Below are 20,206 nucleotides of genomic sequence, written 5' to 3'. Positions count from 1 at the left end.
GTAGCAATGTCTGCATGTAGTGGAGTTTTGATATTATTTTTTTTATCTGCTACCAGGAGTGGCAAACTCTTTGATGTGGAACATATCATCATGTGACGGTTTCATGTGTGACACACAGGCTCTCCACTTACTGGATTGCCTACCGTACAGCCACTGTTTTCTCATCTCCAGCACTGCAATGCTCAACTTTCAAAAAATATGCAAACCAGCTTCCCTCCAGAAGGAAGAGAAGCTTCCAATTGAAGGGAGCCAGTGCACATCAGAAAATGAATTATTGTTTAAATAATGTTTTTATCTAAACATATTTTTAAAGAATTATTGGTGACTCCCCCCCCCCCCCCATTTTTCTATCAATGTTATAAAACAGGGGTCTCAAACTCAATTTACCCGGGGGCCGCTGGAGGTAGAGAGTCTGGGTGAGGCTGGGCCGCATCAGGTTTTCCACAAGAAAAGCTCTTACGGGTACAAACCCACTTGACGTATTTGCTGCGTGAATCAGTCTTAGAAATAAGCAGGCAAAACGCAGGTTGGCTTTATACGATTGTTCTGCGTTAAAAAACGCAATTGCGTATTTTTGAAGCGTGAAGCTTGTTGTTGGCAAAGCATCAGTTGTTAACAACCTGTGCGAAAAACGCATGTAGCTTCACACTTCAAAAATACGCAATTGCGTATTTTAACGCAGAACAATTGTATAAAGCCAACCTGCATTTTGCCTGCTTATTTTTAAGACTGATTCACGCAGCAAATACGTCAAGTGGGTTTGTACCCTACAAAAACATTCCAATGTCAACAAATGGTTTCTCTCCCCCCTGCTTTTCTCCGCTGTTTCTCTCCCCCATCCTTAAGTTTCTCCCCCCCCCCGCTTCTCTCCTGTTTCTCCCCCATCCCCATGTTTGTCTCCCCCCTGCTTTTCTCTGCTGTTTCTCTCCCCCATCCCCATGTTTCTCTCCCCCCTGCTTCTCTCCCATTTCTCCCCATCCCCATGTTTCTCTCCCCCCTGCTTCTCTTCCCCGTTTCTCCCCCATCCCCATGTTTCTCTCCCCCCTGCTTCTCTCCCCTGTTTCTCGCCCATCCCCATGTTTCTCTCCCCCCTGCTTCTCTCCCGTTTCTCCCCCCCTGTTTCTTCCCCATGCTTTTCTCCCGTTTCTCTCCCCCATCCCCATGTTTCTCTCCCCCCCCCCCCCCCCCTTCCTCCTCACCTCCTCCGAGATAGTCGCCGCTGCTGTCCGTCTCACCTACTGGCCGCCCGTAGGGCCCGGACGTGCTCCTCCAATCAGCGGAGATTGGGAGCGTGGTGCGCTGCGGCAGGCCGTAGCGCACGCGTTGATTGGATGCATGCATCACGGTGATTGGATAGGAGGAGCATGTCCGGGCGCTACAGGCGGCCAGTAGGTGAGGCGACAGCAGCTGCGGGCAGCAGCGGGGCGATCTGCGAGCCAGATGCGGCCATCAAAAGAGCCGCATCTGGCCCGCAAGAGTGGGGCAGACGACATCCGGACTCCAGGGACAGCGCACACCACAGCAGCACATCACTTAGGGGCCCGCTGGGCCCCGAAAGTGACGTGCTGCCGTGTGCTGCAAACTAATAATATGGGCGGCGGCATGGGCCCCCCTGGAGCCTCGGGCCCCGGGCGGCCGCCCCAAACCGCCCACATTATAATCCGCCACTGTCAGTGACACAGGGCCGCACTTACAGTAAAGTTACCATTGAGGTGGGGGCCGCAAACTAGTGTCCCGAGGGCCGCGAGTTTGAGACCCCTGTTATAAAACAATCCTGAAATCCTGTAGTTTTCATTCTCACTACTAGGGCTAAAACTAAAGGCCCTATTCCATGGAACGATTATCAGCCGTATCCGGCCAATAATTGTCCCGTGGAATAGAAGGCAGTGATCAGTGGTTGGCTGATCGTTGCGTCGTTTGTCTTTCAAACATGTTGAAAGACAAACAACTCGTACAGCAACGATCATCCTCCATCGCTCCGCGGAATAGGAGCGGCGGCAGCAGACCGCTGCTGTATGCTATGGGCTGCCCAGACGATCTAGCAATCACCCGGGCAGCCCCCCCGCGGCCCCCCCTGCACTCACCCGCTCGCTGCTGCCACGGGGAACGAAGAGCAAACGAGCGCTAATAGCGCTCGTTTGCTCCTGTCAGTCGGCCCTTGGAATACGGCCTTAAGCCGAGACTTTCTGTTGTGTCTGAAACAATAAGAGGAGGCCGCTGTAACCCAGTGACACCAGTAGATAGAGGAGACAATAGCTGTATATGATAACATTACATATTGTGGTGCTCAAAGTCACATTTATAGTGGGATGGGGCCCAGTAGCTTCCGCGTAGATTGCGTTACATTGAGTTGCAATCTGCTTATTGTTGTAGAATCAGGGATAACAGATGTCTAGATGGCGCGGTGTTACACATATATTACTAATTAGTAAAGTTGTGCACTTGGAGGCATTATTATATAGTAATGTGCAAATATTTCATTTTAATTTGGGAAGTGATACAGTCAAAAACAAAATGACATTTTCTTACATTGGCAGGAAAATGTGTGATTTCGAGTTGTAGCCAGGTGTACATCTACTTGTCTGCTTTCATGGTAACAGCTACAGATGTGTCCATGCTTACCGTGTCGCAAATTTTATGAGGGATTCCAATTTCGTACAATATAAAATCAATACATTAGAGCTATTAGAACCCGCAACAGGCTACAATTCACATGACAACCACCAGGTGGTTACATAGAGCAAACTGCGTAAAAAATTTTTTTTAACAAAATAAAAAATTTGGTGTTAGGATAAGAAGCCAAGAGGAAAATTAAGGAAGAATGTATATATCTGGATCTGCTATCATATACAAAGGATTCTCCTATCTGAAAACCATTGTCCAATGTAAAGAATAATGAAATTCTCCAAAATTAGGCTGTGTTTACACTAGGATTGTTCTTTCCATCGGCAGATTATACCAATGGTGCTTAACAGGCCCTCTGACTTTAATGGTGTCTGTCGTGTTTTCATCATAGTGTCTGGCATGGGCGTTCTATTTTGTCTAGTATTTTGAATTAAACCTATGATGCAGGCAACCATAATGTAAACCGAGCCTTAGTTGCTTCCATTGCTACGGAGCATGTTGGCATTATATAAAGATTTTTATTTATTTTATTACTATAAACAGAAAAAAATTATCAATAGTCGAAATAGACAATTATAAACGTGACCCTAATCCAATGACATAACACCCTGCCATTTCTAGGACTAAAGCCGATCACAATATACCCTGCCAGTTCTAGGCCCAAACTGGTCATATACATATAATAGTTGTTGACTGAACACACTAAAATATCTCTCCCTATTACCATACACACAATTCCCCAGTATCCCCTGAGGACACTGCTGTGTTTGTGGTGAAACATGCTGGAGGGGCATTTTTGTGTGTTTTGAATGCAGCAGTGAATGCAGTCAGTCATGTGTACTGTTTCATATAGTGACCTCTCAGGATAGAGAAGATTTATACATCACTGGTTCCCTATAATTAATTGTAATAAAAATTACGTTTTACAGTTTAGGTGAATAGTAAATGTAGGCTGTTCTATTGCCTAAATGGCATATTGTAAATGTGGGCTGGATGAGGGGCTAGGAGAAAGCAGCTGCCAAACAACTCTGGGGCCCCAAAACAAAGGATTGGGCAGGGTTCTCTCCAACATGCTTGATCCTTCTCTCCCCCAACATCTGCCATTGGGGAAAAGTTGTGAGCCCCCATACACATTAGATGGTCAAGCAGATTCAATTTCTAAGCCTGACTATCCTGATCTCACGTATCCATAAAGATTAGGGGGGTATGTATCACTTGCACAATAATCTTTGTGCTTGCACGCTTTTTCCATGCGCAAAAATCTCTGGTCCATGTGCAAAAATTATCATGATGATAAATATTGCACAATTTTGCGCTTTGTTTGCAAAAAAAAAAAAAAAAGGCTAACAAAAGATGCCAGGGTCTTATTGAAGTACTTCTGCGCAATGATAAGTCTGGCTAAAAAAATTTGCTAACATAAAACCTTGCACAAAAACATGTTTTTCACCAAAATATTGGTGCAAAATACATACCACAGCGGATATTCAAAAATATCAATAAAATTTTGAATCAATGATAAACAAGTTAAAGTGTCCATCTACAGAGCACGGCTGCTTCATTTATTTATACAAAGATATTTACAGGTGTGTACCCCAAATATAGTTTATTATTAGGAAAGCGACAAAAAATATAAAAACCAAGTATACAGTCACCACCCCATTGTGGAAGAAATAAATGGAGCGCATAGAGTGAATCTGGAGTGATGCTGTCCTTCGCTTAGTCCATAGCTTGTTCCATCAGGTCAGTCGGGTCGGGTTCTGGAGTCGCGGCATTATACTGGCATCGGGAGGCTGAGCTTCTTGCCACGAAGAACTGGGCGTAAAAATACAGAATTATTATTGTGAGTAATTGACTTAAACACTTAACGTTATTCTCTTTGCATAGTGTGTGTTATAGTCTAAATACAGCGAATGGGACTGTAAGTATATATATAATTCCTACCTTTGGTAAAGTAGAGGTAGAAAAAGTCAAAGTAGAAGATAGTCTGTACCACTCCGGAGACCACAGCTATCTGGTCGTAAAACTTCTCCGTGTGATAGCGCCAGATCCAGTTGGCCAAGTAGAGCATACGATATAAGCCCAAGAAGAAAAGGTAGTGCGTGGTGATAGACTCGGCTTCTCCCGTCTTACTGATCATGAACAGCTGGGGCAGAATAGCCACCGACTCCAGGTAAATAGAAAAGGTCCAGAGAATCTAAAAGGAACACCGACATATTATGTAAACTCTTAATTGCCTCAGAACCTCTTCAGTTGGATTCCTCTGCATTTGAATACTGGCGGCTGAGGAAGTTTGATGCAACCGTGGGGGGTTCTGGAAAACATGGTTAAAACCTGCTGTATCCATGCTTTCCAGGGCTGCATCCAACTTCTTCAGCCACCGGTATTCAAAGGTCAAGCAATCTAACGCACACATGCTCAAGTCACACTCATCTCTAGTTGCCGCTTTGTGGCCTTCATCACTCAGGCATTCAATGGCATCTGGATAAAAAAGGTGTCTACATTCAGAAAATATTCTAGAGACCTCTACTGTTTTGATCAGTGAGAGTCAAACTGATGGGACCCCCACCACTCACGAGGGATAGGTGATAAATTACCTTTAAAGCATACCTGTCACTAAAAAACTTTTGACATGTCCGACACAGAACAGAGAAGCGGAGATCTAACATCACTGTAAAACTAAGTCCATGTAGCAAAATGGTGGAGGGATGGATGGACGTTGAAGAGCTGGTGACCACAAACTACCAGCAAATTGACATACAAGTAAGGGAGTCCAACAGCATCCAGTTTTCAGCTGAAATAAAACAGTCTTTACTGCATATCTGGGTACAAACAGCGACATTTTGACCAGTATTTGGTCCTTGCTCGATAAAGACCAAATACTGGTCGAAAAGTTGCTGTTTGTACCCGGATATGCAGTAAAGACTGGTTAATTTAGGCTGAAAAGTGGATGCTGTTGGACTTCCTTACTTGTATGTCCTAGGGAAAGGACAAAAGTTTTTATCGGTTAGGGTCTGAGTGTTCTGCACGGACATGGAGATAAGGAGCTGCTGCACCTCACACCTATGGCTGACACTAATGCCTCTCGGCAACATTTAAAAACCAACGCCAGGCTGTTGGTATATAATTTGATCAAACCATATTGCCTTGTACCGCGTGCAGGTCCACTGGTCCCCTACACTAACTCCACACTGTGTCGGTCAGCGACCACCAACCTCGCAAAGCAGGGAAGGGAGGCCACGGAATGGCCCTGCAACCCCACTGTCACAGAACCAAACCCCAAGGGCCCCCCTCCAAACCCAGCAGGCACCACTGGCAGAGAAAGCGGCCACCAAGCAACACAAGTGTGAACAAGGTCTAACTACTCACCATTGCGCCTTCAGGTAGAATGGTAAGAATAGGAGGTACTTGGCATGTGTGCACAGGTGCTTCCTGCTGATTGGGGTGACATGGGTCTTACAAGGAGGAGTGCTGAGTGTTCTGCCCCTGACCGATCAGTAGAACAATCGAAAAGACGTTCAAGCTGCCACGCACTCTTATCCCTGCTCTGTATCAATAAGACCTGGGCAACCCCATAGATTTGCACTAGGAGTCCGTCTAAGTGACGTGACAAAGTCGGGAGTGAAAGTTGTGTGTGTTCTAATCAATCAGCGATCAAAACATCTGATGTGTCTCTGAGACATACCAAAAGTGGGTTTTTTTTGGGTTTTTTTTTAATGACGGGGGCACTTTAAGTTTCCCTATGGTGGATCTACCCAGTTTCCCAACAGATTATAACCCAGCAAGGGGAGAGGCACCATGTAAACTTATTATCCTAGACCCTTTTAACAATAAGGGATCACAGTAGACCACCCCTTTAATAAACAACTTCATATAGGTCTATAACAAAGGTCTGGTACGGGCCTATACTAGACCTCTGATTTTACAAGGAGGCACACTAAAGGCCTCCTTGGTGGAAGCGAGTGCCGACCTGTCCTCGTTCTCCGCCCACTACCTGTGCTATTTCACGCACAGACAGCGAACGGGAGGGGGCAAGGGGAGCTGCGAGAGTGTTTGCCTGGACAATCCTTAGATCACCCAGGCTGCACGTTGTAGTCAGCGCCACTCCTAATACACAGAGCGACGATGGAACATGATCTGCAGAACAATCTTAACAAGTCAGGCTTCAAATCTGTAGACTCCATGGCTTATAAAAAAAGAAACAATACTGGAATGTAGAAAGGGTTGTATGGATATGCAATGTAATTCTACTCTGATTAGTTCTGCATCAGTTCCACGTCTTAGCTCGCAAACACCAGTAACACCCTGGTCAATATTTACAGAGGTGTATACTACGTGCAGGAGAGTGACTCCACATAGAAACAGTGCAAGTAAAATCTAATGAAGCCTACAGGATCTGCAGGAAGAAATGCAGCTACTTTACAGGATATATAAGCATATCACTTATATAACATTTGCCCAATATTACTAGTGGAGTTTTCTTGTCTTTCTTCCAATAGGCCACGAGTTAAACCTTAAAATTGATGGCTTACCCTACACTACCCATCATCACCCCCACAATCGACTGATAAAGAAGGAACAGTACTTGGGGAAGCATAGCGCCATGTATTTTATAGTGGCCATGCTTGGTATTGCAGTTTATTACCATTCAAGTCAATAGAATTGAGCTACATTTACTACAGTGGAGAGGAACCTTCAGTTGTTGCAAGCTTTGGCTGTCCAGGCATGATGGGAATTGTAGTTTTGCAATAGCTAGAGGGCTGCTGTTTCCCCACCAAAGATGTCGTACCATACATAGCTGATACAAAATGAACAATACTGTGCCTGGTAAGAAAGAGGCTGCAGAAGTCACCTAAGCTTTATAGTCCTTTATTCAGCTGATCAATCGGCGTACCATGAGTCAGACCCCTAGTGGAAAACTCTAAATTTACTACTTAAAAGGGAACTCCAGCAGTTTATTTCTATTTAAAAATCTCCAGTCTTCCAGTACTTATCAGCTACTTTATGTCCTGCAGGAAGTGGTGTATTCTTTTCAGTCTGACACAGTGCTCTCTGCTGCCACCTCTGTCCATGTCAGGAACTGTTCAAAGCAGGAGAGGTTTTCTATAGAGGTTTGCTGCTGCACTGGACAGTTCCTGACATGGACAGAGATGGCAGCAGAAAGCACTGTGTAAGACTGGAAAGAATATGCCACTTCCTGCAGGACCTACAGCAGCCAATAAGTACTGGAAGACTACAGATTTTTAAATAGAAGTAAATAAAAAACAATATAACTTTCTGATACCAGTCTATTTGAAAGAAAAAAAATTTCTCTGGCGTTCTTAACATCACACAAGCAGATCATTTATTATCTTCTCATCCACATAACTCAATATAGTTTTAAGTAGATTTACATATATAGACAATCCTTATGTGATACAACATTACAATGTACAATGTCTGCAGCATTTTTGTTTTTTTAAAGTCTATTCTCTTACCTCCAAAGGTGTGAATTCATAGTTTTCTAAGAAGGAAAGCCCAATGACGGGCACCAAGAGGAACTCCAACCTGAACGTGTCATTCTCACTGTCGTATGTCTTACGAAACTTCATGTAGATCAGATAAATTGTAACATATGCAGAAAGCAGGAATATGACCTGTGGAACACATAAGGATATATATTGCTGGTTGGTTAGAAGATTCTGAAGTGTTAGTATAGAAGTATAGGGCAGCGTCCTGGCGTCTGCCCACAACAGATGAAAAATTAAAAAACAGTCACTGTCACTTTTCAGAAATCAATAAGTATCAATAGCACAAGCAATTTCAAGAAGCTCTGTAATAGGTTTTATTAAGCAGAAGAGTTTTCTTCTGTACTCAAAAATCTGTTTTCCTACCTCCCCCCTCACTTCAGAAGAAGCTGGATTTCTGTGTCCATTATGCTCTATAGAGGGGCCGAGGGGGATGAGTGAGCTCAAAGAGGAGAAAAGGCAGCCCTGCAAAACACAACACCCTGCAATCTTCTCTCACCAAGTTCCCAGATAAACACTGACGTTTCTGATATATAAATCCAGCGTTTTAAGCTCAGACAGTCTCCAAATGGCAGGGCTGTTTCTCTCCTCGTCCTGCTCACTCCCTTGGCCCCTCCACCTCCATAGAGCATAATGATCTTAGTAAACCTGCCTTCACTTTGCTTCTCTTGTTCAAACAACTTTGCCTGATAATGAACAGTGATGGGGGGGGGGCTGCAAAACAGTACAGAAAGAGCCATTTTCCCAAATAAAACCTATTACCTCTACCCCTGTAGGCACCGCCTCTGTAGGCACTCCCTCTGTAGGCGCTCCCCCTGTAGGCACTCCCCATGTAAGCAATGTCCCTGTAGGCAAACCCTCTGTAGGTCCTCCCCCTGTAGGTGCTCCCCTTGTAGGCCCTCCTCCTGTAGGCACTTCCCCTGTAGGCACTCCCTCTGTAGGTACTCCCTCTGTAGGCACTCCCTACTGCAAAACAGTACAGAAAGAGGCTTTTAGCCAAATAAAACCTATTACCTCTGTAAGCACTCCCCCTGTAGGCTTTTTGCCAAATAAAACCTATTACCTCTTTAGGCACTCCCCCTGTAGGCACTCCCCCTGTAAGCACTCCCTCCGTAGGCACCCCCCTGTAGGTGCTCCCCTTTTAGGCACTTCTCCTGTAGGCACTCCCCTGTAAGCACTTCCTCCATAGGCACTCAACCTGTAGGCACTCCCCCTGTAAGCACTCCCTCCATAAGCACCCCCGTAGGTGCTCCCCTTGTAAGCACTCCCTCTGTAGGCACTCCTTCTGTAAGAGCTCCCCTTGTAGGCACTCGCTCTGTAGGCGCTCCCCCTGTGGGTCTTCCCCCTGTAGGCACTCCCTCTGTGGGTCTTTCCCCTGTAGGCGCTCCCCCTGTGGGTCTTCCCCCTGTAGGCACTCCCTCTGTGGGTCTTTCCCCTGTAGGCGCTTCCCCTGTGGGTCTTCCCCCTGTAGGCACTCCCTCTGTAGGCACTCCCCTTGTAGGCACTCCCCCTGTAGGCACTCTTTGTTACATCATCTGGACCTGTCTCTTGACTGCCCTTATTGGTCCGCTGTCTGCTCCCTTCTTGACTCCCTTCTTAATCTGACCATCGCCTAGACGGGGTGAGCTACCTACTAAATGTTCCTAAGGGCTTATGGAAACATCCAGCCAAAGCCTTACAGCCACTTATCCTTTATTCCTAGGGTGTGGAAACAACCATCTGCCCCCACCCCCCACTCCCCTCCTGATTAGATCTCGGTGCCAGAATTAAGGAGATTAGGTCATTAGAATACCCTACAGCCTTCGAGTAAAAATTAATTGAATACTTTCCCAACCTATGGGATTCCCTCCCTATCACGGACACCATACAGGATCCCTTCTCCCTCCTGCCCCTCCCCCCATTGCTGTCTCTCTTTGCTTGCTTTGTGTTTTTAGTCCACATTGCTCATTTACTTTTACTGTTCTGACTTCTTTATCTAGCCTTAAAGCGTAACTGTCATATTTTTTTTTTATTGCAGAAATCAGTAGTATAAGCGATTTTAAGAAACTCTGTAATAGGTTTTATCAGCCAAAAAAGCCTCCCAGCAATCTCCCAGCCTCCCCCCCTGACTTCTTATCTGTGCATTATCAGGCAAACACGTCTTCATTACAGAGAAGCCAATGAAGACGGGTTCTGCTCTCTCCATTCTATCCTTATGGAGGGGGGAGGGGCTGAGGGAGATGAGGGAGCAGGAAGAGGTGACATGAAGGTCAGCTGTTTGTAGACTCTCTGGGCACCTAAAAATGCAGGATTCAGGTGTCAGAAAGGTCAGTGCTTATCTATGAACTTACTGAGTGAAGATTGCAGGGTGTTGTGCTGTGCAGGACTGCTCCGTGCTCAGTCACTCCTAACAGCCCCTCCCCTCTCCATAGCCACATAATGGAGACAGAAATCCTGCTTCTTCTGCAGTGAGGGGGGAGGCTGGGAGATTGCTTTTTCAGTCCAGAAGGAAACTTTTTGGTTTATCAAACCTATTACAGAGTTTCTTTAAATCGCTTGAACTGTTGATATTTAATGTTTTCAAAAAAATGACCCTGAAATGACAGTTACGCTTTAAGCACCTATTACACGGGGCGACTATGAGGAGCTAACAAGCACTGTCAGCTCCTTGTTCCCCGCTTGCTGCCACCACTATTACACAAGGGGTAAGTGCAGGAAGCTGCGGGGAGGCTTCCTGGGTGATCGCTAGATCGTCCGAGCAGCCCATAGAGGATAGTGGCGGTCTGCTCCCAATCCACGGGGCTGCGGCAGTAGATCACTGCTATCATTGTCATTTGTCTTTCAACAAGTTAAAGGCAAACAACAGCAACGACCCGTAGATGTTGGCTGATCATTGCCTTCTATTACACGGGACGATTATCGTCCGTAACGGGCGATAATCGTTCCGTGTATTAGGGACTTTAGTACAGTGATCCTCCACTCCCTACTATGGGTTATTTGTCATTTGCTTTGATGCACTGATGTGTTCTGAAGGAAAGAACAATTCTTCATTGTGCTTTGTTCAAGTTTATTTTATTTTTTTTACTTTTCTTTTATACTTGGAAAATTTACTAAAAATTATCATAATCAAAAAAACAGTCAAGCGGGATGTTCCTGAATGTCTCCATTCACTGTGGTGGAAAAGCAGCCCCCTCTGAGGATGTGGGGGACCTGGCGCTCCAATTCTCAGGACCCCCACTATGCTACAGACATTGACACCATAGGGGGGTCGCATCCATCTCCTTACCTTCATCACTGTGTTATAGACTGATATGAATGTGGTCAGCAAATCCAAGTAGCGCGTTGTGAATACAACAGCAAACAACAGCTGACTTTTCCCTGATATACCTGGAATAGAAAAACAAACTGATATTAAAGTCTTACTATAGCCCATCTACACTAAGAGAGTCTTGTATAAAGCCACCATTAGTCATGCGTTGTACTTTCTATACACATCTACATGATACACTAAACTTGTATCATATATCGGATCTTATCAATAAGTCTGATAACATGAGCTGTGGATTTCCTGGTAACAATAGTATCCAATCTCAATCCCATCTAAATATATAGCCGGCACATCCTGTCTGTATGAACCATGTCCACGTCATTTAACAAAACTTCAGCCCCCCACAGAATGAGTTGGGAGAAGTGTCCGTCTGTGCGCTTCACTCCCTGGCTTGTTGTGATCTCTGTCCTGTTGTACATGGCCCCATTGACTGGAATGAGGGTGCAGCAATCTGGGAAGAGAAGAGCACAGCCAGGTGCTTCTCCCATTCTAATGATCGGTGGTGGGCCAAACTCACTGATGTGTATGAATTATACTGGATTAGGATTTCATTTCTGGACCCCTTAAGATTGTGGCATCTGTATAATGTTATCACATCCCCGTCTTCTAGGCTTTACACTGACTCTTAGGAGTCAACATCTGGCTAGCTGGCCACTGGGGAGCATATCTACCCACCTTTTTTTTATATAAAGCTATGGTTCACATTTATAAGCATATATCTAGTAGTTTGCAGTGTCTGGCAGACGTTAAAAAAGAATCTGTCAGAGAAGAACAACTTCTCTTTATATGGAAGTTATCCATAGACACAGTATAGTCGTCCATAGACGCAGTATAGTCGTCCATAGACACAGTATAGTCGTCCATAGACGCAGTATAGTCGTCCATAGACACAGTATAGTCGTCCATACACGCAGTATAGTCGTCCATAGACACAGTATAGTCGTCCATAGACACAGTATAGTCGCCCATAGACGCAGTATAGTCGTCCATAGACACAGTACAGTCGTCCATAGACGCAGTATAGTCGTCCATAGACGCAGTATAGTCATCCATAGACGCAGTATAGTCCTCCATAGACACAGTATAGTCGTCCATAGAAGTAGTATAGTCGCCCATAGACACAGTATTGTCGTCCATAGACACAGTATAGTCGTCCATAGACACAGTATAGTCGTCCATAGACACAGTATAGTCCTCCATAGACGCAGTATAGTGGTCCATAGACAGTATAGTCGTCCATAGACAAAGTATAGGCGTCCATAGACAGTATAGTCGTCCATAGACAAAGTATAGGCGTCCATAGACAGTATAGTCGTCCATAGACAAAGTATAGGCGTCCATAGACGTAGTATAGTCGTCCATAGACAGTATAGGCGTCCATAGATGTAGTATAGGCGTCCATAGACACAGTATAGTCCTCTATAGACACAGTATAGTCGTCCATAGACAAAGTATAGGCGTCCATAGACAGTATAGTCGTCCATAGACAAAGTATAGGCGTCCATAGACAGTATAGTCGTCCATAGACAAAGTATAGGCGTCCATAGACGTAGTATAGTCGTCCATAGACAGTATAGGCGTCCATAGATGTAGTATAGGCGTCCATAGACACAGTATAGTCCTCTATAGACACAGTATAGTTCTCCGTAGACGTAGTATAGTCATCCATAGACGCAGTATAGTCGTCCATAGACGCAGTATAGTCGTCCATAGACGCAGTATAGTCTCCATAGACAAAGTATAATCGTATATAGAAGCAGTATAGGCGTTCATAGACACAGTATAGTCGTCCATAGACAAAGTATAGGCGTCCATAGACACAGTATAGTCGTCCATAGACACAGTATAGTCGTCCATAGACACAGTACAGTCGTCCATAGACGCAGTATAGTCGTCCATAGACGCAGTATAGTCGTCCATAGACACAGTACAGTCGTCCATAGACGCAGTATAGTCGTCCATAGACACAGTATAGTCCTCCATAGACACAGTATTGTCGTCCATAGACACAGTATAGTCCTCCATAGACGCAGTATAGTCCTCCATAGACAAAGTATATGCGTCCATAGACGTAGTATAGTCGTCCATAGACAGTATAGGCGTCCATAGATGTAGTATAGGCGTCCATAGACGCAGTATAGTCCTCCATAGACACAGTATAGTCGTCCATAGACACAGTATAGTCTTCCATAGACACAGTATAGGCGTCCATAGACACAGTATAGTCCTCCATAGACACAGTATAGTCCTCCATAGACACAGTATAGTCGTCCATAGACGCAGTATAGTCCTCCATAGACAGTATAGGCGTCCATAGACGCAGTATAGTCGTCCATAGACGCAGTATAGTCGTCCATAGACTCAGTATTATCGTCCATAGACACAGTATAGTCCATAGACACAGTATAGTCGTCCATAGACACTGTATATGAACAGACCTACACCTTACATAAGAGGTGCAGGACACTGGGCTTTCACACTTTAGATCCTGAAATGTTAGCTCTGGTCCAGTGCCAGGGGCAGACACTAGACTCCTGTGTAACACGTACCTTTATGGCCCCCTTCACATGTCTGCGGGTGTTTTTACGGTCAGGAAACCTTTTAGGAGGCCTTAGGAAACCATCAGTGTTTTCTGACTGTTAAAACTGAGTAGGGAAAAAAAATAAAAATAAAAAAACATACTCACCTGCTGTAGGCTGCAGTGGCTCTCCCCTCCAGCTTCTTCCTCTGTCTTAAAGAAGCAGTTCACAAAAAATTATTATTGCCAGCCCCGGTAGGCGCTGGCATATATACTCACAGCAGCTGATCGGTGTCCCGCGGCGCGGCTTCGTTCCGCTCCTGCAGCACTGTTCAAATCCGGCGCAATAATAATTTTTTGTGAACTGCTTCTTTAAGGCTCTGCGAGTGCGGCCTCTTGAGGCTGGAGGCATAATGCTGCCTCCGGCCAGAACAGTGATGAGTCATTGGCAGGGTTGGGAGCCAATGGCTCCTCGCCCTGTCCAACACAGTGCCACATTTAACTGTATATGTTCCTGATTAGAAGCGCATACAAGGCCAGCATCAGCACCTGACAGCACTGACCCGGGCTGCCAAGCAACGCATACAGATTCCGGATCCCCCCATAGGATTCTATGGAGCATCGTGCCGGAATTCCAGACAATTATAGGACATGAAAGGGTCATTTAATATGGTGGTTGGCTAGGTCCTTTCTGGAAGGGATATCTGGCTAGTCCGGTGTTTCGAGACTTTTGAATGAGGCTCCACTGAGTGTTTTTGCATAATTACAGGACGTGTCCTATAATTTCTAGGCCTATTTTCCAACATGACCCTAAGGGTCAGGAAATTTATCCAGATTTCCTGAAAAGATATCCGGATAAATTATCCTCAAGTCTAAAGGTGGCCTTAGAGTTTTTTTTTACGGTATTAAAGGTTCTAACAGCCAGGTCAAATCTGTCCGGAGCGACAAGAAGACTATCAACTCACTGAGAGATCAGGTTACACACTGCCCACAGAAATCTATGACAAGAGAAAAGAAAAAGAGGCAGAGGAGGTGATGGCTGGAGACAGACTGCAGGGAGGCTACAGTACATTAGGGGGCAGGCCTGTCCCGTCTCATGTAGTATAGTTATTAGTTGGGCTCCCTTCTCGCTGCGTGGTATGACACCAAAATGAGTAATAAAATTCACTACCAGCCACGTGTTTGAGAAAAACATGGTGACTGTCTTATTAATGGGTTAGTCAGGGGAAGCTAAGGAAACAGCGTGTACAGTACTTTAATAGTCGCGGTTATTTTCACAAGTTAAATGGCTTGTTTCAACATGTCTGCCCTTAAGCAAAATGAATGCAAATGTCGGTATGTTACGCGCTGTAAGACGTCGGCCTACTCTACACGGTCACGTCTGCCTGCTGAGGAGATCACATAGGCGGATAGAAGAGAGTACACCTGGTAGTCACTGCCAGGATACGTTTTGTGTGGTGACAGTCAGTCACACCATGGCAGTCATTAGATGGTGACGGTATCACACAACTATAGCGTGTCAGGCCATGATCACAGTCCATGAGCAGCGACAAGTAGGACAGGAGAGACTTCTGTGTCTTTTACTGAATTCACTTCTGGTTTTGGTGGAAAAAGTTGCACAGAGGGCGCCAAGCTATAAAGTACCGTCATGCAAACTGAACCCAGCAAGGAACCAAGTTACTGTCTATAGTTTTACCATCTCAACTTGTAATAATTATCCATAAAATAGACGATAACAAGGTGATGATTAGGGGGCCTGACCCTTAACCCCAAAAATAGGGACATGACCGTCCCCAGAATAAGTGAAGCCATACTGCCCGTAGCTGCAGAGTGATACGGATTTGTGAATGGGGCCTGTTCCATAATAATCTGCAGTGCATCAGCTCCATGTGAATAGGCCCCAACAAGTCCCAGATACTTTTCCAATGCATTAGGCTGGTTTCATGCGTTTTGTGCTTTCATGACTTTTTTCTATACAGAATAGTATAGTAGTCTGTGCTTTTGTATCCAGCAAGAAAGTATAGATTGCACTATAATGACCTGTAGGAAGTAATGACCACTTCCTACAGGTCAGGAGCTGGAATACTTATGATTTTTTAATAGAAGTAAATTTCAAATCCCTGACACTTTTTGGAACCAGCTAATAATTTATTTATTTTTTTGTGAACTATCCCTTTAAGTGTTAACGTGAATGCACTGTAAGCCCAGCCTTATGGCCAAAAAAATGGCTAAAAAAATTATTGCTTGTAAGACAGGCGCCTGAGGAGTGATGGCAGGAAAGTGCTACATGAATGACATGACGTGTTTGTTCAGCCATAGGGTGGGTTCATACTGAGGAATTCTCGCGGATAATATCAGCGGAATTCCGCTCTGTCCACGCGCACGGCTGTGCGCCTTTCCGCCACCTCCATAGACACCACTCTATGGGCCAGCGCATTCCGATTATTGTGCAAAAAATCATTATATTGTTACATTTGAAGCGATAATCACCCGTGTGTATACAGGCAGCTTTTTAACATGTCCTATTACACCAAACGATTATCGCCTAAACTAAGGGTCCTATTACACGGAGCGATTTTAACGATAAACGATCGCAAACGAGATTGTTTATCGTTTACCTGAAATCGTTCACCATATTACACAGAACGATAATTGTTATATACGATGGTTACAATGATCTTTATTGCGATGCTACAATGATCGTTTACTCCTTCTGATCCCAGCAAACAATGAACAATGTGCAATTACGCTAAACCATAATTGAAAAAATGTGGAACTTAAGCGAACGAATGTGGAATTACAGCGAACGATTAACGATAATTTTAGGTTCAGAGCTAAATCAACGATCAACGACATACGAACGATTTTTCGAATGTTGCCTGCAATTACACAGAATGATTATCATTTAAATTCGAACGATTTTAACGATTTTTACGCACGATAATCGTCCCGTGTAATAGGGCCCTTAGGGTCCATTTATACAGAGAGATTATCTGTCAGATTACCTGCCAAAGATTTGAAGCCAAAGCCAGGAATGGATTTGAAAAGAGGAGAAATCTCAGGCTTTCCTTTATGATCTGATCTCTGTTTATAGTCTGTTTCTGGCTTTGGCTTCAAATCTTTGGCAGATAATCTTTCTGTGAAAACCGCCCTAAATTCGTCCGATATTCACTTTGTGTAATAGAACCTTTAAGGCCCTATTCCACGGAATGATTATCGTTCATAAACTCGCTCGCTCGGTAACGATCACTAAACGATTTTTTTTAGCGATCAATAACACATAACACATGTGGGAACGTGAACGATATATGTAGTGTAACGATTATTTTGCGGTCGTTACATGGTCGTTTAAAACGTTCGCCGGGGTGATCATGACCATACGACGCACCTACTTTTTTTTAAAACCTTTTTACGAACGACTGAAAGATTTCTAACTTTACGAACCGATTAGCGAATTACCTTTCAAAGACCAACGATTTTTTTTCCCGACATGCTGAAAAACCATTTTGAACGACAATATAACGATTTCGCCTTTGCCGTTCGCTCGTTTACACCAATTCCACGAAGTGGTTATCGTTAACGTGCGGTCGTCGGAGCGAGTTTATGAGCGATAATCGTTCCGTGGAATAGGGCCTTTAGTCTACTTTCAGGCTAGGGCTGCCCAATGACTTTCTATTCTGGAATTTGCGGCAGTAATGCATATAATGCAACTGCACATTCCTTTATTAATGCGTTAAAATTGCAGGATGGCGCTAAGATTACAGTTATGACAGGGATATGAAGATACTGGGACAATCTATAGTGATGGGGCTTTGTCTTCTTGCACTGAAGTCACCAGAAAAAGTTTTCACAAAGTTTTTACAAAAGTTGTATAAAAATCCCTGATCCTCTGTGCCCCCTCCCCATCCTCTGTGCCCCCTCCTCATCCTCTGTGCCCCCTCCTCATCCTCTGTGCCCCCTCCACATACCTGCACAGGACTTGGTCTTCCACATCTTCATCAGCAGGATGATCATGGCCAATAGATGGGACAAATCGCCCAAAATCCTGAACACATTCATCTTCCCCGATGTCTGTGAGTTACTGCCCGGTCCCGGGCCTCGGCTGTAGGATGCGGGGTGCCCGGTGTGCGGCTGGCAGCGGTGCCCGGAGAGGAGCTGGGACACCCGGCTGGCGGTGACGTGGCTGCTGTGTGCACCGGGGCTTTGGGAGGGGGAGGAGGGGGAGGAGGCTGCACAGCGCTGCTGGACTCTTTAAAGGGGCTGCTGCAGGGAGAGTTAGCCGACAGAAAACAGCTGTCCCTGCCAGCCCCTCACACTGTGCCGACACCTCTGCCACGTACAGGGTGGGGGGTGACCAGGTGTCAAGACAAACACAAGGTCTTAAAGGGGAAGTGCTAAAGTAAAAGTTTCCAAAACTTATCCTACACCAGAGCTCCCCATTTTGCAGCTGCCCAGCTGTTGCAAAACTACAACCCCCATCATACATTCTCAGGGCATGATGGGAGTTGTAGTTGTACACCAGTTGTCCTGGAGAACATTGCCCTACACATCTCCAGTTGGGCCTATCCCCTTCTATGGTAGAGACACTCCCTTCTTAGGACATATTCACACTAGCTTCGGCTTCCATTTTTGCACAATGTTTTTTTTTTTTTTTTTTTAGGGCTTAAAGAGCAGTTTTTGCAACTTTTTCAGTTTTTCTGGTGTTTTGGTGTTACTATTGGCATTTTTATTGTTTTTGTTTTCTTTTTTAATACAAGTCTTGTGATTCTTAATCGTGAGATTTCAGGATTTCTATTGAACAACTAGGGGAGAAAAAATCTAAAAAAAAAAAAAACAGCATAGACGCATGTAAGCGTGATGTTTTTGCCTGGCATTTACCTCCCTATAGAAATCTATGAGGGGGGGGGGGGGGGTGCCAAGGTTTGCATGGAAAAAGGGCAGATGGAGGCCCTGCTGCGATTTTAAAGAAAAAAAAAAACTTCAAACGCACTGAAAAATGCAAAGAACGTCCTCCGGATATTGTCTTTAAATCTTCCCTATTGACTCTCAGGTAACAGCTGTCTGGAGGCTGGAGCATTTTTGACCCTCAAAAATCAGCATGTGCCAAGTGTGTTGCTTTTATGGGCAAAAAAAACTAAATCTGGGTATAAGAATGCTTAAAGGGGTACTCCAGTGCTGATTAAAAAAAAAATCAATCATAAACCTAGTTTTTACACTTACCATCCCTCCTGAGTCTGTCTCCGTTTGAATTTCCCGCTGTTTGCAGGTCCCTGAAGCTCCAGTTGGTGTCTTCATTTTTCTTCACTTCCTGGTTTGGGATTTCCCATGATGCACTTTGTCTCCTGTGATGTCTAACTGACTCTGTAAAACTGTTAGATGGCTTACATCTTGCTCAGCAAATCAGAGCTGAGCAACCTGAGTCATCTGACAAAGGGAGGCTGGCTTAACAGGGCTTAGGCCTCCCTTTTCATGATGTCATTGTCACAAAATGGCTTCCACTGAACAGCCTGGGGTCAACAGTAATTAGATAAGAAGGAGTTTACTTCACTTTCTGGTGGGGGATTGAGGGGGGAAAGATAGGGAAGGGGGGCAGATAGGTGATTGAAGCATATTACAAGGTTATATAACTTTGTAATGCATTTCAATTACTGGGAAATAGCTTTTCGCTGGAGTACTGCTTGAATAACGCAGCCAGGTCTTTAGGAGCACGGATATGTTGGCATCCCATTTTGGGGTCTTTCCGATGTATCTGTGGTGTAAAGGAAACCCAAGTGGACAGTCATACATTCTATGCACAGTCCGCATTTATGGACAATGGACTACAATGTGTCAGTACAGGAGCGCAGAGATTTCAACAGTTTTGGAGCTTATCATAAATGGGATTAGAACATCGCACAGGGACGCACCGTTATTAGGTGTGAATACCCCCTGAGATTTCACTCTGCGTTTTGTTTTTACATTTCACCACTTCCATTTTGTTACTTTTATTTTGCTGTATACACAAGTGTAGCCACCTTTACTATTATATGAAAAATGTTGCCCCTGACTGGACTTTTCCTATACGTGTAACGTGTACATCTGACGTGGGGAAAAAATGTGATGATATCCCTGGGACATGTCAAAAGTTTTATAAAACCTTTGGGGGAAATTTATCAAGGGCTTTGTGCCTATTTTATGTGAATAACTGGATTTTTTTTTGTCTAATTTTTATGATCCAGTATTCGACAGGCGAATATTTTTTATATGTATTAT

General features: G+C 44.6%; 1 protein-coding gene across 1 annotated transcript; it reads right to left on the bottom strand.

Annotated features, from left to right (window-relative positions):
• Window positions 1-4,149: 4,149 nt before the first annotated feature.
• On the bottom strand, window positions 4,150-18,180 carry KDELR3 (KDEL endoplasmic reticulum protein retention receptor 3). Its single transcript, XM_069968902.1, has 5 exons — window positions 17,923-18,180; window positions 11,395-11,495; window positions 8,100-8,258; window positions 4,567-4,819; window positions 4,150-4,437 (listed from the first exon to the last, which is right to left on the bottom strand). The coding sequence occupies exons 1-5, from the start codon at window positions 18,011-18,013 to the stop codon at window positions 4,397-4,399; spliced, it is 645 nt and encodes a 214-aa protein (XP_069825003.1). The 5' UTR covers window positions 18,014-18,180; the 3' UTR covers window positions 4,150-4,396.
• Window positions 18,181-20,206: the final 2,026 nt, after the last annotated feature.

Source organism: Dendropsophus ebraccatus, chromosome 4 (genome assembly GCF_027789765.1).
Source record: "Dendropsophus ebraccatus isolate aDenEbr1 chromosome 4, aDenEbr1.pat, whole genome shotgun sequence".
Classification (NCBI taxonomy): Eukaryota; Metazoa; Chordata; class Amphibia; order Anura; family Hylidae; genus Dendropsophus; species Dendropsophus ebraccatus.
The sequence above is the reverse complement of the archived record's forward strand: the minus strand, read 5'-3'. Positions and strand labels throughout refer to the sequence as shown.

What these genes read in the sequence shown, in the direction of transcription:
- KDELR3 (XM_069968902.1), bottom strand. Translation starts at nt 18,013, where the DNA reads ATGAATGTGTTCAGGATTTTGGGCGATTTGTCCCATCTATTGGCCATG. An exon ending in GAAGACCAAGTCCTGTGCAG is followed by an intron (nt 11,496 to 17,922) that starts GTATGTGGAGGG and finishes TTTCTATTCCAG; the next exon opens with GTATATCAGGGAAAAGTCAG. An exon ending in CTACCTCTACTTTACCAAAG is followed by an intron (nt 4,438 to 4,566) that starts GTAGGAATTATA and finishes TTTTACGCCCAG; the next exon opens with TTCTTCGTGGCAAGAAGCTC.